The following is a 25,000-nucleotide window of genomic DNA, read 5'->3' on the forward strand; positions in this document are numbered from 1 at the left end:
GATGCCAAGCTGTATCGGCCTTTGCCTTTCCCTTGGATAACATCGGTGGCGTGGAGAGGGGAGGCCGGTATGCATGGGCGACTGCTGGTCTTCCATAAACAACCTTGCCCGGACTTGTGCTTGGGAGGGTAACTTTCTACATGTAATCACATGGTCAGTCATGACCGAAGGTGGTCTCAGCATAGAGTTTGTGATAGGGCATTATGTGCACAAATCAATCTATCCAATTTAGTTACACCCGTTTCTTATATTGGATTACAATCAGTTTCTCCGGAGACAATTAAAGACAGCTCTCGGGAAGTGAAATCCAAACAAGTATTTTAATGTAGTCTGTACGATCCTTCGTTCTCTGCTCAGGGAGATATTGTATATGAAGACAAAGTGTCTTCAATCCACTATTATATACACTATTGGCTATATAGATCTATCCTGATCTGTCAGGAACGCAACCGTTTGATTACATACTGTCTCATCACAAGCGTGAAATAAACAGATATTGGAAGCCAACAGCATTTACATATGCATCGATATTATAAAGCAACAACAGAGTTTTTCCTTTTTTTTTTAAATATAAACAAATAAAATATACAAACAAATAAAAATATTTTACTTGGAAGTGATAAAAATAGAAGATACACAATAGTCAAACGAATGTCTAAGTAGATTATTATGAAACTCGTCTGTACGTAAATTTTTAATTGAATTCAGAGAATGAAATTATTTGATTAACATTCTTATCAGTCCTAGAAACTAATGGAAAATAAAGAAGATAAATTTTGCCAAAATAATCAAACAACCTAAATTTATTGTTATCTGTAATCAAAGTATGAGAAGATACAGAAGACAACGGACAATATTCATATTAAAAGTGAAGTATCAAATCTCACTTAAAAAGTCTACAATTTGTCGACAAAATGTCCTCCTGTATTAATCTTCTTTGCGTCAGTTGTCTGTACAAAATAAAGAAAAAAATAATTAAAAAATATTACGAGACAAATAAAAACATGCCGAGCATGACTTCAAAACTCGAATCTACGTAAATTTAATGAATACCTAGTTCGAATACATAAAAGTAAAAATAAAAACACAGTGCAAAATGAGGCTAAGTGCACTTAATGAATATTGCTAGAAAAACGAATGTAAGAATAAGAACTACATTAAGAAAAGCAATTGAAAATGAAAGTAAAAAAAAAAAGAAGCTCTATAGAAAATCATTAATAAAGATGCAGGAAATACATATTGAACATTTTTAAATTAACATATTCCATACACACACACACGCACTCACACACAAATGCACTCACACTGTTTTACAAATATTACTTTAAAATATTACTTAAACAACAACGCAATTTCATGAAGAAAATTATTGCAGTGATTTAGTTTCTATAAAGTTTAAGAACTTTTGGAGAGAAATGTGAGCTTGAACAGCTTTGCACAAGTCACTCACAGATTTTCTTTTTCTTTTTTTTAATGAGCACAAAGATTTGTGTTTTCTATGAAACTTTCTTAAAATATTTCAATATGCAATATCGATTTCAAATTTTGACACAAGAACAACAATTTCGGTGGAGGGGATAAGTTGATTACATCAACCCCAGTATTCAACTGGAATTTATTCTATCGACCCCGGAAGGATGAAAAGCAAAGTCGACAGCCGCAGAATTTGAACTCAGAACTTAAAGACAGACGAAATGCCGCTAAGCATTTGGCTCGGCGTTCTATCAATTCTGCCGGCTTGCTGCCTTATTTTAATATGTAATATAAATTAACAGATATTTCAAAGGAAAACAAGTTCGGATTAGCAGTTAAATGATCGGAAACGTGTATTCGTAACTCGGAGTACTGGAATCGTGAGCCGTTTAGTTACAAATTTATTCAAGAATACTCTTGAGTAATTAAAGAAAGTTAGCTATTACATGATTTAATTTTTAGTATATTGTTATTCTCGAGTCAAATTTAAATTGAATCTAAATTTTAACCAAGTTTAGATTAACATTACGGTTCTTTCAAAATTGGTATGAATTTCCTCAATAAAATCGTTTCTTTTTCTCTTCTTCTCACTTCATATGTGCCACAACGTTTAAAAATTAGAAATATAAAGAAATATTTGTTTCAAATTTTGGCCCAAGGCCAGTGATTTCAAGGGAGGAGGTAAGTCGATTACATCGACTCCAGTGATCAACTGGCTCATTTTATCGATCCCGAAGTATGAAAGGTAAAGTTAACCTTGGTGGAATTTGAACGGAGATCGTAAAGGCGGACGAAATGCCGCTAAGCATTTCCCCGGTGGACTAATGATTCCGCCTGCTCGTGGACTTTATATAAAGAAATATTTATGGCTGTATGTATGTACATACATAATATATACATGCATATTGGTTTCAAATTTCTGCACAAGAACAGCAATTTCATCGACCTCCTCCTCTCCGTGCCCAACTGGTACTTATTTTATCGACCCAGAAAGAATGCAAAGCACAGTCGAACTCGGTAGAATTCGAACTCAGAACGTAAAAACGTGCGAAATGTGACTAAACATTTTGCCCAGCGTGCAAATAATGCTGCCAACTCGCTGCCTTATGTTCAGTTACAAGAAAAACAAAATTGCATAAACCTGATGGATTACTCTATACTTTTGTAGAATACAAATTTATTATTTTCAAATAAGAATATCATTGACAGTGTGTCGAAGTTTCAGCCAGCTAAGCTATCGTCGAACGCAGTCGAAGTCATTGTCAATAATATTTTTGTTTAAGAATTACATATATATATATATATATATATATATATATATATATATATATATATATATATATATATATATAATTAATGTACATTTATACACAAAAGAGGTGTCCTGTTAAGGTCATCTCTTTTATGTAAAATGTACTCTAATTTTATATGAATATGTTGTCTATTGACTATTTTATGCATGCTAGCCACTGGTAGAAAATTTCTCTAATTTTCCTACCCAATATGTGTGTATGTATGTATGTATGTATATACAATGTGTTCGGGCTAGTTGCATGAAAAGGAAAAGAAAACATATTCCATCCAAAAATAAAAGTATTTTAAAAACCAAAAAATGCCAATTAGATTATGGCTGTGAGATAACTGTTTGCTCAAAGTAGCAGCCCTCAGCTTCCACCACTGCCTCAAGACGGCTCCAGAACCTGGCAATGCGTTCTTCACTGTGTCCCTGGGAAGATCTTCGTACACCTCCTTGATTTTGGATACCAGCTCGGCCTTAGAGTCGTAAGTAGAGCGGTTGATGTCATTCTTGACGCGCTACCACAAATAGTAATCTATGGGATTACAATCGTAGGAATTAAAAGCCGTAGGAATTCTCCGACAACCACTTCTGACACTTTGTGAAGGTATGACAAGAAACCAAGTCCTGATGCCACGCATATGGTCTTCCAAGAGCAACCCACTCCAGTCAGGGTTTTTCACTGACCCCAGCAGTTTTATGTAACCATCTAAATTGAATCTTAAGCCCTGTTCAGAGATGTGAAATAGCATGATGTCATCCTCACTGGAGATTCATCCAAGGTTTGGAGAAACCTGGTTTTCATAATACGTGGAACATCACATGAATTGTAAGCAAGCCATCTGCTGTCCTGGGTGTTGCACAACTGATACTGGGAGAAATTCTTTTCATCTGAGAAAAACCAGATCATACCCAGCTCAGCAGGATACCACAGTTTGTACAGGCGCTTCTTTGCCTTTTCAGGCTGTTCTTCTTGGCCTTGGTTGTCAAAATTTGTCCCTTTCCTCCTGCTGGTCATGGCTTCGTAGTCTCCATTGCAGCTGTCCATGTCACGTCTTATAAAGTCTTTGCAATGTTCACAGACCAACAGTCATGATGTCTGCATTTTGAAACCCAGCGCTAATTATCATGATATTGATAAATCTTTTCCATTATTCAGATGGGTCCCAATCAGCTAACTTTAGCCAGTATATTGAGAGAGAAAGTTAGCTAGTCAGCTAACTTTAATCCAACTACAGCCTTATTTCTGATGTTCTCCAACGCTGTTTACTGTTCACCAATACATGAAGTTATTCCTGAAGAAAAGCAGGCATAATAAATCTCAAATTTATCCCGAACCTCCTGTATATGTGCATGTATGTCTACATATACGTTAGAATATACATCCATAAATATATTTTCAATGAATCTTATTTTCATAAATGAATACGGAAAGAGACATAAATACATATATGTAAATATATATATATATACATGTGTGTGTGTGTGTAATAAACTCTTTCCCGTCTTTCTACTGTCCAGTTAAAAATGCTGATTGTGAACTTTTTACTTGTTCTTTACTCTCTATATATATACATATGTGTGTATATATGTGTATATGTGTGTATGTATATGTACACACATACGTATGCATATATACAAAGATAGATATATAAATATGTCTCACTTTTCTTTCTCTATCGCTCTCTCTCTCTCTCTCTCTCTCTCACTCTCTCTCTCTCTCTCTCTCTCTCTCAATATATATATACATATTTATATATATATATATATATATATATATATATATATATATATATATATATATATACGGAGGCTTAGGATGTATAATATTTGTAATAACTGCTCATCTTGTAAAAACATTTATTGTTGTTGGAGCTGTCTACATTTAGTAGGAAAAAACTTTAATGCAGCTGAAAATATTTTTGTGAAGTAAATTTTTCTCTAGAGGAAGAAAATAATACAAACACATTTAGAATACACCAATCATTTATGTTAACTTTCAGTTAGTATTAGTTACGATCGTATATATTTCATATTACATATCTTGTGAATATTTCTATGTGCTTGTGTATATCTTTTCTTATGTTTTGTGCACGTTTGCTATTGCGTGTGAATGTGTGTGTGTGTGTATGTACGCGTGTGGGGGGGTGAGAGAGAGAGAGAGAGAGTTTGATATGAGTCTTTTTATGTATGTATTTATCTATGCATATAGCACGTTCTTTTCATGCATGATCTTAGATTACATGGGCCAGACCATTTTATCGTGACGCTGCGTAGTTTACTCTAAAAGTTAGAATAACGGACTTTCAATTTAGTATTATATAGATAATAAAATAATCAAAAAGTTAGAAAATGTGCCGAAATTGGCTAATATGCTAATTCACTACCTAAATGGAAATTAAAGAACAAAAATATTTTTGCTCTGAAATATTTTAAAAGTGTCAAACACGGATCTTCTCCTTTTGATGGGAAGCTCGATTAATTGATTTTCTTTAGCTAAATACTTTGAAAATTCGTACACTGATAGAATGTGTCATATAGAACAACTTTTACTCTTAGCATTGTTGAGAAAAGTTTCTATTTTCGAAGTTATTTCGTGTTAAAGTTTTCATATTTCGGTAATTTCAACCAATCAATGACGTGTATTCAGCTGAATAAAATTACTGCTTTAGTTTGTCAACAACAACTATCGGCGGTGTATATTTCGTTTGTCAGTGTTATCTATGACATATTTCCTCTCAGTTACGATTGTATGAATAAACGAGTGTATCTGAAGCACGTTTACTACATGACACCACCATAATCGTTCGTGCGTTTCTACTGCTTTTAGGTTTTTTGCTTGTTTTCAGCTACTATTTTCGGAAAGACTTCTTTCCGTCCCCCCACCCCACCCTATTTTCTCGCAAATTATTGTTTTTATTTATTTATTTAGCCAAAAACCCAGCTTTTCGGATACGGAGATTCGGAAAAATTGCCATTTTTGCCCTCCCCCTCCAATTTCTTCATTTTTCACTTTTTTCCGTAACCTTAACCCTAACTCAAAAATCCAAACCCTAACCCTAAAACACTAACCCTAACCCTAACACTAAAACCCTAACCCTAAAACCCTAAAGCTAAAACCAGTACAAACGTACGAACGATGTCATAAATAACAATGACAAACGAAATATACACCGCCGATAATTGTTGTTGACAAACTACAGCAGTAATTTTATTCAGCTGAATACACGTCATTGATTGGTTGAAATTACCGAAATACGACAACTTTAACACGAAATAACTTCGAAAATAGAAACTTTTCACAACAACGCTAAGAGTAAATGATGTTCTATATGACACATTCTACCTGTATACGAAGTTTCAAACTGCTTAGTTAAAGAAAATTAATTAATCGAGCTGCCCATCAAAAGGAAAAGATCCTCAAACACGAGTAATATATTAAAAGAATGGAGCCTGTGCACGGTTGAAGCAAAGTTCTTTCTTCATGAACTTTTCACACAACAAAAGTCCAAGAAAATTATATTATGCAGCCACAAATTTCTTAAAACATTCCTTTATTATAAGGTGGATAAAATTATTTTTTCGAATTTATACTACTTTGATCTCTTATATACTATCAACATATTCTCTAATGGTTATAAACGCCTCTGTCTTTCAACAATTAGGTTTAAAGATTAATATTTTAATATTAAAGATATTTAAAGATTAAAATATTCATCTGGTCTTTCATGATTTAAAGCTTAAAGATTAATATTTTCATCTGAGCCTTCATCATTTTGATGTTACTGAATTTTCTTTTTTCCTCTTTTCCACTTACTGCATATAGTTTGTGTTGATGACGCTTACCTATACCTTGGGTCAAGTCTGTATGTATGTATTGGATATTATATTTCTATCATGTTCCACGTACTTTGTATCTGACTATCGAATAATAGTTTGTTGATACACCTACTAATACACCTAGTATTATATACCGATGCTGATATAGTTATGTCTTAATCTACTTGTTAAATTTTTCCCTGTGCTACTTTCCGCAAATATATATTTTTCATCCTTTCGCAGTTTATAGGTCTTATTAGCTTTGTATCTTATTCTTTATATTTTTTCTATGTAATTATACTTTTTTTGTTATTTTCTAAAATTAAATTATCATAATTCTGCTGGGACTTCATTGCAGTAATATAACATTACACTTAATACTTTCTCTTTACTCTTTTACTTTTATTACTATATTATAAGGTGAATTTTAAATAATTTGTTATTTAATTAGGTCCACACAGAGAATTTTTTCCCATTTTTATTGTTGTTTTGTGTTTACACTGCTCCCATAAGTAACGATATTCTGATGTGTTCGTTACGTCATTTTTATCACATTTTCTGCTGTTTTCTTTATCAATAGTGTTAGATCTCATCTCACTTACTTTGATAACTGTGTTAGTTAATTTCAATATTCTCTTAATTGTAGATCATAGGAATTTATCAACGTTTCTTATTTTTATATTTGTATATTGATGACACAAATTAAATTATATTAATTTGGTTTACCGTTTCTGTAATGAAATTCTGAGAACAGATACTATTAGACTCTAATTTGAATATATAGAAGAAATTGTAAATGGATTTAGCAATGTCTTCTCTAGGATTTTTGCAACAGTGTCTGCTCTTGGATTATCGACAACAAAACTCGTACCACCACCAGGCTAGTTTGGTGAAGAAGGTTAATAAAAACTTGTGGAGTGAATGGGTGTGCCAAGAAAAAGGTCGTCAGTTCGTCATTGATTATCAGGCTGCAGTGCGGGAGGACATAAAAATGCACGAAATAATAAACGAGTTCACTCTTTGACCACTGAAACTGATTGCTAGATGTATGATTTTAATTGTTGTGAAAACAGTGTCTCTAGGAGAAGGTCACTCCGAATTAAAGTCTGAGAAGTCAAGTCAGTATAATGATATCTTTTATCTCCAACTATATGCAACACCCAACGACCTTCAGTATTTTCTTTAGCTTTTATTGATTTTACTCAAAGCCAAGGTGGTATTCAAGCTATATCTTCTTTTTATACCTGATATCTACGCACAGGTCTATGCACAGGTCTATGCACAGGTGTTGTTTGTTAGCATGGAGTTGCTTCACGTTTCGTTAACAAGCAGTTGTCATACGAATTAGTGAGTCTCGAAAAAGTGCCTCAACACGTTCGGATGATACTGCTTTGGTAGATGCTTCTCGTACGCATTGGCATGGGTCGTCCATTTGCTCTCCTAACACTATTTACCTGGGCGTGCAGGGTTAAGCCACAAAAACCTACACGTATCGCGTTGTTGTGTGGATTGTGTGGCCGGTAGCATGTGTTGTCAGGATGGTTTTCACTGTATAATACACGTCCGTTATTGCAGACAGTGCCTATAGCTTCTCACATATGCGTGTCCCATACCTCTATAGTCAAAACTATCGAGTGCCCAAGGCGGTTAGTACATATGTGTATGGTATTTGTATGTGCATGAATATATGGGTAAACACTCTGCTTAGTTTGCATACACGGTATGTGTTTTTTTGTTTATGAACATGTGCAAACACATGACACAAAATCCTCCTGTGTGTATGCATGCATTTATTCTTTTTCTTTTACTTGTTTCACTCATTTGACTGTGGCCATGCTGGAATACCACCTTAAGCCGAACAAATCGACTAAGGACTTATTCTTTGTTAGCCTAGTACTTATTCCATCGTTCATTTTTGCCGAACCTCTAAGTTTCGATGACATAAACACACCAACATCAGTTGTCAAGCGATGGTGGGGAAACAGACACAGACACGCACACATAAATATATACGACGGGATTCTTTCGTTTTCCGTCTACCAAATCACTCACACGGCTTTAGCTGGCCCAAGGTTATAGTAGAAAATATGTGCTCAAGGTGCCACGCAGTGGGACTGAACCCGGAACCATATGGTTGGGAAGCAAGCTTCTTACCATACAGCCTGTGTATGTATATGTATGTATGTATATATATATATATATATATATATATATATATATATATATATATATATATATATATATATATATATATAGGGAGAATTCACAAAAAAACAACAGACGAATATATGTGGTGTAGAAACCAAACAGATGTATTTGTATAACGCTCGGGAATTGAAGGAGTCTTTAACGTTTCGAGCCTACGACCTTCCACAGAAAGGAACACAGAAAGAAACAAGGAGAGAATATATATACGTGTGTGTGTGTGTGTGTGTGTGTGTGTGTGTGTGTGTGTGTGTGTGTGTGTGTACAGACAGACATACACACAAGTTTAGTTATGTGTTCATTTTTAATTTAAAATATATTCTCCTATATTTTCTGCAATGCTCTTCCATCTATCTGGCAGACTTACAAGGCTCCTCTTCAAAAATTCCTCCAGTACTATTCTGATCTCGTCTAGAGAAATCGTATTTTTTCTGTCCAAATGATTTTGAAGAGTGTGGAATAAATTATAATTAGATGGGGCAATGTCCGGCGTATATGGACGGTGGGGCATCGTTTCCCATTCAAACTGCTCCAGCCTTTGGAATATCATCCTCGCTGTATGTGGCCGAGCATTATCCTGATGGAAGAAAACCTTTCGTCTTGAAACCAGAGATGGTCGATTTTCTTCTAGTGCTGACTTAAGCTTCTCAAGCTGCTCGCAGTAGATCTCCTTTGTTATCGTTTGGTTGGGGTTTAAAAGTTCAACGTAGACTAAACCTTTCATATCCCACCAAACAGATAACAATACCTTACGTGAGTGAAGACTTTCTTTAGCCTGGGGTGCCGATGTTTTTCCTTTCCCTACCCATTGACATCTTTACAGAGAACCCATTTCTCATCACCAGTCACTATTCGGTCTAAAAAATGTTCATTCGTGAGACATGGCAGCAAAGAAGAGCAGACATTCACTCTCTGCGCGCGATTAGACTCGGAAAGTTTGTGATGAACCTATTGATTCAATTTGCTGGCTTTTCCGATGGCACGCAGGTGTCGATGAATGGTTGAATGACCAAATCCAAGCTTCTCCGCTAGTTACTCACTGGAATTTTATTCCACCAGGGTTTGCAGGACATCCTCGTCGAGCTCTACAGATCTTCCAGGACGAGGCTCGTCTTCTAGGCTAGAGTTTCGGGCTCGGAATTCTTGGAACCACCGTTACCACTGGCTTACGCTTATTGTCCGATCCCCATACATTGCATTAATATTCCACGCTTTTTCTGTTGTGTTGTTGCCTTTATTGAACTCATAAAGTAAATTATGCCGAATATGCTCCTTTGTCACTTCCATTTTAGCTTTGAAAAAAATAACTGTTAAAATAGATCTGCACTCTTCAAAACTTGCACTAAAAATAAGTACAGGGTAAAATTACTACCTGCTTTTAAATCAAGTTGATGCAGGTAATTTATCCCGTCCCTCTCCGACTTTTAATTCATGCAATTGAAAAACCACATTATTTATGGACTGGTCCAATACGTAGCATTGAGTACACTCTTCCTTCTCGGTTCACTAATAGAATTCAATAAAAATCTCTTTAGATAGATATTCTCCTTTCTGTCCACTAAGCTTAATGCCATGGGATTGTTTGTATCAATGTTTAGAGCTATGGAATCTCAAGTACATTGTCACATACTTCTTCTGTGTAGATTTTATAAGAAAATCCGTCATAAATTTGATCCAGTAATAAGTTAGGAGTATTATGAAATGCATAAACAAAGGTAATTTAGAAACAGATATGCTGAATAAGTCAATGGAAATTTTAATTTATTTCAAATCATCATGCAACCTTTTTAAAAGTAAATAATAATAATAATAACAACAACAACAACAACAACAACAACAATAATAATAATAATAATAATAATAATAATAATAATAATAATAATAATAATAATAATAATATGTTATCATTGAGGCATGACGAGCTTCTTGGCAAGAACGCATTCAACACCAAATTAAGCTGCTTAGATCCGACATAGAATGTTTGAAAAACCTTAAATTTGACAAGAGTATCAAACCTACAAAGACCCATAAACTAAAGAAAAAATATAATATGAAAACCATAGTTGACATTGATGCCACCATAGAAACCATCAAGCAAAAGGTATGTGCTAAAGCTGCCCGCATAGCAAGGTATGAAAAGCGTGTTAGATTCTTCCGAGATAATAACATGTTCAAAAATAACCCGAACAATTTCTACAGGAAGATAGGGAAAACACCAGTAACAATAAAGTCTGTCCCATCAAAAGAAGAAGTGCAAGAATTTTGGAATAAAATCTGGGCAGAAGATAAAACACACAATGAAAAGGCCCCTTGGATTGATAGAATATCTACAGACCTAGGCTCCTTAGAGGAGCAAAAGTGGGAGGGGGTCAAGGTAGAAGATATAAGATCTGCTCTCAGGAGGTCAAGGAAATGGAAGTCTCCAGGAAAGGATAAAATTCCTAACTTCTGGTTGAATGCCTTCCCAGAAAGCCATGAACTGCTAACAAAACTTTACAACGATGTTTTGCAAAATCCTAGTTTGATGCCCTCTTGGCTAGTTAATGGTTTAACATTCCTGCTTCCAAAAAATGAGGAAACAAACCAACCAAAAAATGATCGCCCCATAACCTGCTTAACAACAATGTATAAGACGCTAACATCTGTCCTAACCGAGTACACCTATAGTGTATTTCCTAATGAGCAAAAGGGATGTAAACGTGGATCTTATGGTTGTAAAGATCAGCTACTCATCAATAAGATGATCTTAGAAGATTGTCACAAGCGACACAAAAACTTGTCAATAGCCTGGATAGACTATAAAAAGGCCTTTGATAGCCTACCACATAGCTGGATTAGGAAATGTCTGGAAATGTATAAAATAGCTCCTATTCTGCGAAACTTTTTATCTGTAAGTATGAGATCATGGAGAACCACACTGATGTTGAACAATGACAATGAATCTCTAAATGCTGGAGATGTAAGAATTTCATGTGGCATTTTCCAGGGTGACTCACTATCACCACTCCTCTTCTGTCTAGCCCTAATACCGCTCTCACAATTGCTCAATGATGCACAGTATGGTTATAAAATATTTGATAAAAATATAAATCATCTCATTTACATGGATGATTTAAAGCTCTTTGCAAAAAATGACCAACAACTCAAAGGCCTACTAGCGATTGTTAAACAATTCAGTGATGACATCAGGATGCAATTTGGCCTTGATAAATGTGAAAAAGCTACCTTTATCAAAGGAAAAATGACAAATACATCTAATGTGAACCTTGACCAGCAAAATGTCATAAAAGAGTTAGAACCAGCGGAGAGCTACAAATACCTAGGGGTAATTGAAGGGGACAATATCAAGCACTCAGTGATGAGGGAAAGGATCAGAAGAGAATGTTATTGCAGGGTGAGAGCAATACTGAAGACAAAGCTGAACGCGAGAAACAGGATCGAAGCGATCAATGCTCTAGCCATACCAGTCGTGACTTACAGTTTCAATATCGTTAACTGGTCAATTACTGAAATATGTAATGTTGACAGAAAAATACGAAAACTGTTGACAATGCATAGAATGCACCACCCTAAGGCAGATATAGAACGTCTTTATCTACCAAGAAAAGAGGGAGGCCGAGGACTTCTACAGCTGGCATTATCAATGAAGGTAGCCACAATTGGCCTAGACACCTATCTGAAAAACTCTGAGGACTGGATGCTAAAACTTGTCTTAAAACATGAAAGCAAGAAAGCATCTTACTCAGTAACAAAACAGGCAAAGGACTATCTAAGTGAATTCCAATTGCAACAAATTCAAGAATTAGACGAACTAGAAACACCTGCAGAAAAAGCTAAGCGCTTGAAAACCCGTGCAAAAATTGCTGCCTTAGATATTATGACTGACAAATGGCATGGAAAACCTCTCAATGGCAAATACCCAAAGAGAGCGAATAATGCAGATATTGACAAAGCCCTTACCCACCAATGGTTAATGACCTCTGGCTTGAAATCAGAAACAGAGGGGTTTATCATAGCAGCCTAAGATCAATGCCTACCTACAAAGAACTACCAGGCCAACATATTAAAGAACGGCAGCTCCCCATTATGTCGTATATGCCAACAACAAAATGAGACCATCGATCATGTTGTCTCCATGTGCAGTCTGCTTGCGCCTACAGAGTATCTCAACAGGCATGATAGAGCTGCACAATATATTCACTGGGTAATATGCAAAAACCTGGACTTGCCTCATGATAAAAACTGGTGGGAACACAAACCACCCCCAGTACTTGAAAATGATCACATTGCACTCCTCTGGAACTTCACCATTCAAACTGACAGAAAGATAGACGCAAATAGGCCAGACATCATACTGAAAGACTTCAGACAAAAATCATGCCTCCTCATTGGTAGGAAATTACCATAGTCGCACAGATATGGTCGTGATGCATGTGTCTGGTGTACCCTAATCAGACGGTTAGTCATGATGGATATATTGGGCTTCGTATATTTGTACTCAAGTGTCACTTTGAGGGCATGCACTGCTCTCTCACACAATGATAATAATATTAATAATATTAATAATAACAATAATAATAATAATAATAATAATAATAATAATAATAATAATAATAATAATAATAATAATAATATATTTTTTTAACCACAAAAAAAATATATATATATAAAAAATTTAAAAAATAAAACAGTACACCAAATCGCTTGTCCAATGGTTATAATGGAAGCGCGCCTGTCAGGAATCTGTCAGCCTGACGACGAAAAATTTTCAAATGGCAGAATATCTTCCCCGAATACGAACCTGGAAGGTCACTTAGACGGGGTTTGTCCCAAATTAAGCATCCAAAGTTCACCACCACAACGACCACAAAATCAAAAATGTAAAAGAATTAAATGGAACCGGGAAGAATATAAAGAAGTAATTTACGCTTATTACTTTGCATTAAGTAGGCCAACCCAAGAGAAACACACCGCAAACTCCTACAGAATTTGGAGGAGCCGGAATCCAGCTAGCAGACCAAACCTGGATGAAAACAGATTAGCAAATGTTAGAAGAGATATCCTCAGAAATACCAGACTCACAGATGCAGAATTGACCTCTATTAAAAGAGCGGTAGAGAATGACCTAAATATAAGTCAGGAAATAAATAATGAAGCAGAGGAAAGGAACGCTGGACCACAAGCATTGACTGAAAGGCGACCATCTGCCGAAACCACTCAAGAGCCCGAAGAAAAAGGAGAATATAATGACCCTAGGGAAAACAGCCAGGAAAATGATGTCGAAACAGAATTTGAAGACCACATATTTGCCGAACAACACAGAAAATCTATCACTGAAATGAAGCAGGAAGTTCTGAATGAGCTTGCATTTGTAGGGCATACAAATATGAATGATAGGGAACCACTCCATAAACTGCCAAATGCACATCAACATAAAACGCAAATAAAAATTGGCAACTGTGTTACACAAGAGATCATACAACAACTAAAACCCGATCTTAATAAATTAAATTAAATTATTTATTCTGTTGCTAAGGTAATCGAAAGACGCTGTTTAACACCCAAAAAGTCAACAATACCAAATTCGAAAAGAAAATCAAACTGGAGGAGTAGAATTGAAACTGAGATTGAATCGTTGCGAAGGGAAATATCAATATTAACTGAGCTAATCTCTGGAAATGATATAAGATCAAGAAAAAGCAGGAAGATCGTGAGAAAATATGGACTCTCAACAAGAGAAGAACTAATGTCAGCGAATGAAACACTTAAACAAAAAGTTCAAGCGAAGGCTCAGAGAATACGCAAATTTGAGAAGAGAATCAGATTCTACAGGCAAAATAAGATGTTCAAATCCAATGCCAAATCATTTTACAGGGAAATAGGGAAAGAAAAAATAACCATTGAAAATCCACCCCTAATGGAAGAAGTTGAAAACTTTTGGAAAGGGATCTGGAGTGATGAGAAACCATACAATGAAAATGCAGACTGGATCAAACGCACCCAAGATGCCTACAAAAATCTACAAGAACAGGTATGGGAAGACATCTCAATCGCCGACCTAAGGAGGGCATTAACGAAGGCTCATAAGTGGAAATCCCCTGGTACTGACAGAGTACCAAATTTCTGGCTCTCATCACTCTCGTCCGCACACAAAATGTTAGTAATACTATTTAATAGTATTATGAAAGACCCAGAAAGAACTCCCCCTTGGATGGCAAAAGGTATTACTTACCTTCTCCCGAAAAATAACGAAACCAAATACCCAAAAAACTACCGGCCTATAACATGTTTGTCTACTACTTATAAGATTTTGACATCTATTCTAGTGGAGAAAACATATACGTTTATGGAAGAGAATAACCTCTTTCCCACTGAACAAAAAGGATGCAGACGAGGCTCATACGGATGCAAAGATCAGCTCTTAATTAATCGCATGATCCTTGAGAACTGCCATAACAAGCGCAGAAATCTCAGCTCTTCATGGATTGATTATAAAAAAGCCTTTGACAGCATACCACATGCGTGGATTCTGAAATCGCTGGACATTTTCAAAATTTCTCCTGTGATTTCAGATTTTTTAAAGTATAATATGTCACTATGGAACACGAAGCTGCAATTATATCATTCTAATGGAGTATTGCACTCAAACTATATTAGCATAAACTGTGGCATTTTCCAGGGTGACTCGCTCTCACCACTAATTTTCTGCATAGCACTGATACCACTCTCAAGTGAACTGAATAGAACAGGGTATAGCTACAAAATTGACAACAAGAAAATAAGCCATCTATTTTATATGGATGATTTAAAGCTATATGGCAAAGATGATGAAGAGCTTCAGGGACTATTACATACTGTGAAAGGATTCAGTGATGATATCGGGATGGAGTTTGGCCTTGAAAACTGTGCCAAAGCCACTTTTAAGAAAGGGAAACTAGTAAAGTCAAGTTCAATAGAATTAGATGTCGAAACAGTAATAAAAGAACTTGAGCAGGAACAAACCTATAAATACCTAGGAATAAATGAAGGCTCTGGTATCCAGCATGCAAGCATGAAAGAGAAGGTTAGGAAGGAATGTTATAGAAGAGTTCGAGCAGTTCTGAAGTCTGAGCTGAATGCTTATAATAAGGCGTTAGCCATAAATTCCTTAGCAGTCCCAGTTGTTCTTTATAGCTTCAATGTGCTTAACTGGAATACCAGTTAAATAGTCAAAATTGATAGAAAAATCCGCAAACTACTGACTTGTAATAAGATGCACCATCCAAAGGCAGACGTGGATCGTCTTTACCTTCCCAGATCTCAGGGAGGTCGAGGCTTGATCCAGCTTGAACTTACGTACAAAACCACCACAATAGGACTGGCCAAATACCTTGAAACAACCAACGATTGGATGCTGAAACTTGTTGAAAAATATGAAAGACCGAAAAAACTTCACTCTATTCTGAAAGAGAGCAAAAAATTCGCTACCGAACTCTTAGATACCCACCAGCTTGATCAGGTTGAAGGAAATGCGCCAACTGCTGCTGCAAAGAAAATAAAATTAATTGCAAAGACAAAAGCACATGAAAAATTAGCTAGCAGATGGGAACAGAAACCTCTGCATGGCAAGTATGTGGCTCGTAGCAAACAAGCTGATGTCGACCAGAAACGCACGCATCAGTGGTTACGCAGTTCAGGGCTAAAAGCAGAGAGTGAAGGTTTCATATTGGCTGCTCAAGACCAAAGCTTATTAACCCGGAACTACCAAGCCAATGTGATAAAAAATGGAGCTGACCCAAAATGCCGATTTTGTAATGATGCGATTGAAACTATAGACCACCTAATCTCAGGGTGTAGAGTCTTAGCACCTGTAGAATATAAAGCAAGACATGACAGAGTTGGCCAGTATTTACACTGGAGAATATGTCAGCATTATAAAATCAAAACTGCTGACAAATGGTATAAACACCATCCTGAAGCTGTGACACCATAAACACCATCCTGAAGCTGTGACTGTAATAAGGAAGTGCAAAAAATCGTGCTAACTGGAACGACTCATGTACTAAGAAGAGTATTATCGCTGTGAAAACAACATCCATTCATGAATTTTTATTTTCTTTTATTTTTTGTAAATACATGTTTTACCTGTGAATTTGCGTGTGTAAATTGGGAACGCATACAACGAGTTTCTCTGCCCTAGGTGTACGGAAAACACTCGGCGAGAAATGGGAGAAAATTTGAAGAAAGAAGAAAAAAACAACAACATAATAATAATAATAATAATAATAATAATAATAATAATAATAATAATAATAATAATAATAATAATAATAATAATAATAATAATAATAACAATAACAATAATAGCAACAATAATAATAAGACTAATACTAACGATGACGATGATGATGATGATGATATGAAAGTAATTTCTTGCTGATGGATTTGACTTAATCAAATAAGTTAGAAAACCAATCTCAAATTTCTTATATTTCATAAACCTACAGCTGAAACATTTAAAATCAGCTATATTTATTCAGTACGATCGATTACACTTCCGACAAAACGTAATTCAATGAAATACTTCACGTCTAACTGGAATCATACTGAATACATAATAAATACGATAGATCCAATTTCTCATAGCTCTTAATGTTTACTGATGTACATATATATCAGAGAAAGAGAGAGAGAGAGAGAGTGTGTGTGTGTGTGTGTGTGTGTGTGTGTGTGTGTGTGTGTGTGTGTGTGTGTGTGCGTGCGTGCGTGTGTTTCATAAGTTACACGTCGAAAAAGTTCGTTTACAATAAAATACTACTTCATGTCGTTCGCTTGTTAAAATTATTTACACTATGCTTGCACTTGCTACAGTGTATTCTTTGGTTCCAGCGGAGGCGGAAGGCCCACTTTGTAGATTATAGTAGACAACATTTGTTTAAGAACAATTATGCAAATCTAATAACCAATATAGTGAAAGAATTTAAACATCCACACACACACCCTCAGAAAAATAGATTCGTGCGCGAATGCAGTAATTTAGTTTGTTATTATATATACATTGTTATATGTAAATATATGTACATATATGTATTTGCATATATGTTGTGTGTACATTGTCGTATATCATGAATTGATGCAGAAAGTTATATAAAATAGTTGTGACTTAATACAAATTATGAAGTGAACCATTTAAACGATGCACGGATCATCAATTCATCTAATAAAACTTACACAGTCATATATGACACTCGAGAAAAATAATAACATTTATCATCGTATATTCACGTGTTAAAATATAAGACACCCTATAATATTCTTTTGGTTCAGTCTTATTACTACCTAGACTTTAATATTTGTCATATATCCGTACTCACGCGATGTGTGTCACCAACGTGGAAGACATCGTTGATCAACGCGGTTCTTCTCTGGAACCAACCAAATATACAATATCATTGTCATTTTGTACGTCTGCGAGCCCAAACTTCATATGTGTTTCAACAAATGTCTCATTCCAATTTTGATGCTTCTTTTTCGACGTCAGTATAAATGACACCCCTAAACCAATACTGTTTTAGCATATCGATAAAATACACGATGGCAGTGCAAAATAGATGATCTCCTGATTCTCAGTATACCTCCGCAATTTATTGATAATGTGTCATCTAACCAACTAGTGTCTTCGAAACTAACATTAGATATGTCTGCTCTCATCAGCCAATGAATGGCAGTAAGTTGATCCACCTCCTAGCAAGCTGCTGTCGTACTTGGAAATTGGGAAGCAGTTTTTCACTATATCAATGGTTGGGCATGCAAAAGTTTTAGATACTAAATTTTAAGTGTTTGATTTTTTTGTTTGTCTCTGTGTGCACCTTTTCCTATAAGCACGCTGGTGTGTTTGAGTGCTATTTAAACAACTATTTTTTAGTAAGAATCGCAAATAAAGTAACGTGTATAATATACTAAATTGGAGAGATGGGTGTAGGTTGTTCAGGAGGATATTGAATTCTTCCAGAGTATTTAGAGATTATGTCCAGATTATAAAGCAATCGTCAAGGTATCTCTTTCCTGCCTTTTCAATATAATTTCTAAATTCAGTGTTATAGTTTTCCTCTAGTTCTTGGTAGAGTTGTTGTTCTAAATATCTCATTACAGAGTTCGCGTAAACAGGAGCAATTTACAAAGGAGATGAGTAGTACCAAATTACCATTCCAACATATAATGGTAATTAAAAAGGACACCACCAGTACCACAGATATATACTACAAGCACACGGACACGCATCAGTACCTGAATTTTAAGTCGTGCCATCGACCACGTACAAAATGCAACATCCCATACAGCCTAGCCAGAAGAATTTGTACCATTGTAGATAATGCGAATATCAGGAACAAACGCCTAACAGAACTAAGAGAATTTTTGCTCAAACAAAAATGCTCGCCTCTACTTAAAGAAAGTGGCATACATAAAAATACCCATACAACAACTGAGGACAACCCAAAGAAGAGGAAAACAGGAACAAGTCATACCATTTATAATGACACACAACCCATGTCACCAGAATATCTTCAACATTGCCAAAGCAAACCTAACAATCATTGCTCAAAGTAATGAATTAAAAGATATAATCACAAATAGAGCTATGGTTCTTAGTAAAAGACAACCTAAAAACTTGAAAAAATTATTAACAAAGGCACAGTTTAACCTTAGCAACGAATACCAATCATTCACTGTATCTAAATGCAATGATAGCCGATGTGGCACATGCCAATTCATACATACCGGCCAATATATGAACACAAAAAGTGGGGAAATATTCACAAACGCAAATATCAATTGCAAAAACAGAAATTTAATTTACTGCATCAAATGCCCAAATTATGAAGAACTATATATAGGTCAGACTGGAAATGCAGTATCAGAACGTTCGCGTGTGCACCAACAACAAATTAGAGACCCAGATGTCCGTCAGATACCTTTGGGTAACCTCTAGTAACATGTGATCGGAAAATATTTATATTTCCGTTCTACAATCTACACAGTCCAAATGAAATTGAGAGAAAAATCAGAGAAAAGCTAAATAAACAATAATACTAATACTTAGAGGTACTTTTTCTACTGCTACGACCACTAGCAACAACAACAATACTAAAGGTGCTCATGATGACGATAGCAGGAATATACTAGCTGAGTTAAGAGAAAAGTCAGTAAAAATTATCTTACTTTGGGGTTTAAAGTTGTATTTACCACAGCTACTCTTACCACCACCAACAACAACAACGACAACGATAATAAAGGAGATGATAATGGTGATGATGATAATTGAAGTGTCAAAATTCCTGGGAAATGTTGTTTATAGCATTTCTAAAAATAACCCAACAATTACTGCTTTGGCCAGGGTAAAATACAGGTCTCTTGACATGTTCAACAAACCGTGACGCCTAAACCAAACAGCAATCAACTTAAGTTAATTTAGTAAAATCACACACTGATTGGTCACTATACAGTTTGCAAAAATTAACATTCTGAAGCCTATACAAGTGTATTTAAGGCACATAGTTTAGATATCTCACTACAGTTGTAAATTGTAAAACATAACTGTCACCACTAATACATGAAGATTGCATAGGTTAATGTATGAAAGTACTAGTTCAATCAGAATGGACATTCAATATTCTACCATTTCATTATATTATATTATATTATATTATATTATATTATATTATATTATATCATTATAAGATTGTAAATAAAACGTGAAAATCAAAGTTGGAATTTCTTTGAGTAATATATATAAAAAAAACAATTGCATCGTGGGAAGTGTTTATAAACCATTTAAAGACACACAAAAACCGTTAGATTCACTTCAGCATTTAGATTCCGATGTAGCACGGAATTTTGTCAATGAGCAGATCGCAGTTTCAAAGCGACGAAAATATTTTAACAAATTAAGTTTAAATATATATAACCGACAGTAACATTCTTATCAGTTACATACAATACTCGCACACCATAACTAATGATATATTGTTTGATGATATATAAATGTAATCGTCCTTTGACTTTTACTGAAAGTGTTTTTATCTCAGACTAATGGGAAAACTGATAATACATACATACATATACTGTATATATATATATATATATATATATATATATATATATATATATATATATATATATATATATATATATAAATGGAGTTAAACACAGGTGTTATTCAAATTCTTTTACTTCCGACATATCTTTCGAAGACAATAATGGTATTATTCCAAAGGAATAAATGGTGTAAAATAATGTAATCTTCTCATTATTTTTGGGAAAGTTCTTACTAACTGCTTCACGGAACTGTAAAGGAAGATTAGATTAATTTGCCTTCCATACGGAATAACAAACCAAATAGTTTTGCTAGCACCAGTCAGATTGTAAGTGAAAGTATCTCTACATAACATCGTATTCTTTTAGAATGAAAAAAATGGCTTAAATAACGGTTATCTCCCTTATGTTGTAAAACAATCTTATTCTGTTTTGTGTTGGTGTCTATATCAAAATTGAAATCACACTTCTTATTACAACTAGATTTTATGTCTCGATTGGTAGATGTAGAATGAGATTGCACAGAATTAATGTAGGTAACTTTTTCTTTATACCCTGCTTTAACTATGGCAGAGTTATTAAATTCAGCTTTGTAAAAGAAAAATTCACTCATCCATTTATATATATATATATATATATATATATATATATATATATATACACATATATATATACATATATATATATATATATATATATATATATATATATATATATGTATATATATATATATATACATATATACATGACAAGACGTAATTGGAAGCTGTTTAAGAAACGTGTGTGTGTGCGTGCGTGTGCGCGCGGCGCGCGCGTCTGTGTGTGTGTGTTAATAATCTAATTGGTCGAACGGCTACGTGAAGAGACCGTTTCTTAAACAGCTTCCAATTACGGCTTGTCAGTTTCATACTTTCTGTCTAGTCTAACCTCTTTTTTTTTATCTTTTACCTTAAACCACCGCCGATCTCTATCCCACACCTACTCTTTCGTACCTTTCTATCGCTGTGTGACGTATTTGAATTTCGTAAAATAGACAACAACAAAACAAAAAAGAAAAGGAAAATGCCACCCGACCAAACTCACAGAACGATCTTTTGAATATACATAAACAAAGCAGAACAAATATAGCAAGTAAGTGCAACTGGAGGATATTATATTCCAGTCAGCAGGGCTAGTAAGTTCGGATGAGTTGAGTAAGTCGATAACATATATCTCAGTAATCAACTAGTAGTTTTTTTATCGACTCCGAAATGATGAAAAGTAAAGTCGATTTCAGTGGAATTTGAACGCAGAACGTAAAGACGGGTGAAATGCCGTTAAGAATTTTCCCCGTTGTGATAATGATTCTGCCAGCTCGGGGCGGTATAGGAGTTACACATATTATTATTTAAAACAGTCTGATTCGGCCCCAGGCTTCTCACAGAAACCTAGCTCGTCGGGCTCGGAAAGACGAGAGGTGCAAGAAATCAAAGATGGCTACCAGAAACTGGGCTGCTATTGGTTAAGGTGAGTTACGTCGTTTTGTCAGAAGTTGAATCAAAGATCCAGCGATACCAAATACATTAAAAAGGAGAACTGTCGGTGGTGGTGGTGGTGGTGGTAGTAGTAGTAGTAGTAGTAGTACATTTTACTGTTCAACACAGACACACACTCACAGACAGACATATATACAGTGTGGGCCAAAAGTCACGTACCAAAGCATTTGACATTTTATTTACATATTATTATTGTAATGCACAATATATATATATACTGAATGGTGTGTGGTTTTAATACTGGTGTGTGGCTTTGGGCCTAGCCTGTACATGTGTGTGTGTGTGTGTGTGTGTGTGTGTGTGTGTGTGTGTGTGTGTATGTGTGTGTGCGTGCGTGTGCGTGCGTGCGTGTGTGTGTGAATGACAAAGAGAGAGTGAATGTATTTGTACATGTGTGTGTGCTTGCATGTGTGTGTTTGCATGTGTGTACATGCACTTCAACTTATATACAGGAATAATCGCATACTTTTCAAACAACAGGCGGGCTTAAATACACTATGGCTTTTAGATTCACAAAATTATCAGCTCATAGTCTTTGTTAACTTTCAGTCAACAAACTCATGCTTATATTAACGATAGTTTTTCATGTATAAAGGTTTTAGTGATTTCTTTATCAGTAATTTCATTAGAAAAAAAATTCTATCTTTTATATATAAAAGAGTGATTAGAAATTATAACCTGCAGTTTGTTTATCTTTAAAGAACTGTTTAATATTAATGCCTCCCAAAAATGTCTACCATGTTTATTTGTGTAAACATATAGACATTTTTGTGTAAACATTTTTGTAGAAGAAAATTTAACATTTCTACCCGGCATTAATTTTAGCAGTAGCAAATTTATAAAAGCATTAATATGCCTCAAAGAGATTTGAAATTAGAATTTGAAAGGATTATAAATTGACCATTTATTCCGTTGCTTCAATGTAAAGACCCCCTTCGGTCATGAATGACCATGGTTTTACACCTAGAAAGTTCTCCGAGGCACAATTCCGGGCAAAGTTGTTCTTGGAAGACCAGCAGTTGCTCATGCATACCAACATCCCCTCTCTATGCCACCAATGTTTTCCAAGGGAAACGCAAATGTCGATACAGCTTGGCACCAGAGACATCACAACTCATTTCTACAGCTGAGTGAACTGGAGTAACGTGAAATAAAGTCTCTTGCTCAAGAGCACAACACACAGCTCGATCAGAGAATCAAACTCACTATTTCGTGATTGTGGGCCCGACGCTCTAACCACTGAGACATGCGCCTTCACTGTTGTTTCACTATTACTGACAATTCATTCAATTTTTTCGGTTACAAGTTTTTGATACCATATGGTAGAAAACCTTTGTCATTTATCTTACAAGAATGCCAATTTTGTAATTGTTCCTGTTGAATAAATTATGTATCAAACTACTAATGATTCACAGTGACAGCACTGGTGAACACGTTATCTTTCAAATTACCGAGTGCGATTCTTTCGCGGAAATAAATTCCTTGCATCCCTACAGTTGGAGGATGACATATCATAATAAATGAAAACCTAAAGATCAGTTACTGATTAAAAATTTATGCCGTTTTTACAATGACAAAGTTGCAGCAGGAATTTAGCTTCAGGGATTTTGATTCCTCTTGCAAGCAGGAAAATTTACAATAGTAAATATGTTCAATCATGATGATTTTATTTACTTTTATTTTTTTATTAAGGATTTATAGCGAGTGAGTATTATATTTATGTTCTTAAAGTCTAGGGGTCAATTCTTGGTCAAGACCGCACGTTGTGTTCTTGAGCAAGATATTTCGTTTCACGTTGCTCCAGACTATTTAGCTGTAAATGGTTACCAGACAAGTGCTGATCTAGTTCTCCCTCGAGTTTTTACGTCTTGAATGTATAACAGGGTCAAAGGTGACGGGGTCGAGAAGGTGTCTATGCTCACGACTACATAAACACCAAAAGCAATTAGTGAAAGCATGGTACATAATTACAAGCCACGCTTGTTCGTGAGTGACGACGATAGGCTGTACTCTACTATTTAGGAGGCGGCGCCTATAACCATTTTCAGAGATCCTGACACTTGTAGAAGATAGGAAGTAAATTGTCATCAGATCATAAACCTAGCCCAAATAATTGGAGCAACTGCATACCATGTAGTAGTGTAAAACAATTTGAGGGTTTAAGTCTAGAAACCAGATAATTACAGATAGATCTATCTGAGGGGAAATACGTTTTGTACCATTAATTTACAGGTCACGGTAAACTACCTTTTAATAAACGATCCTGAGTATCATTTCGCTTTATGCAACTTAAGTTCTTTAGAAATTCTTCTGTATGTCAAATTTCACAAAATTCTTCTCCACTTCGAATTGGAACCACTTTTTCTAAAAAAATACAAACCAATATTGTGAATTTTTAATAAAATACATTTCTTTATTCTTAAAAGAATATTCCTTACACTGAGTTGTTATTAATTAATTTTTTCTTTCTTTCTCTCTCTCTCTCCCTTTTTTCAATTTTCACTACCTACTGAAATAAAATAGGGCTTGCTTTTAAAGAATGCTTACCCAATGCAACATGGTTTCGTCATCCTGTGTCAAATCTTCCCTGGACCGATTT

The 25,000-nt window shown here is 35.1% G+C and overlaps 1 protein-coding gene across 5 annotated transcripts in view; it reads left to right on the top strand.

Annotated features, from left to right (window-relative positions):
- Positions 1–25,000, top strand: part of LOC106870560 (calcitonin receptor) — a 283,198-nt gene that overhangs the window by 206,051 nt on the left and 52,147 nt on the right. For 4 of the 5 annotated variants that reach the window (XM_052967345.2, XM_052967341.2, XM_089352101.1 and 1 more), the window contains one exon: positions 24,925–25,000. This exon is cut by the window's right edge and continues 22 nt beyond it. The exons of the other annotated variant lie outside the window; for it this stretch is intronic. In XM_052967345.2, coding sequence (XP_052823305.1) covers positions 24,925–25,000 — 76 coding nt within the window. The remainder of the gene's footprint in view (positions 1–24,924) is intronic. 5 annotated transcript variants of the gene reach the window in all.

Source organism: Octopus bimaculoides, chromosome 1, assembly GCF_046866305.1.
Source record: "Octopus bimaculoides isolate indiv1 chromosome 1, ASM4686630v1, whole genome shotgun sequence".
Lineage (NCBI taxonomy): Eukaryota > Metazoa > Mollusca > Cephalopoda > Octopoda > Octopodidae > Octopus > Octopus bimaculoides.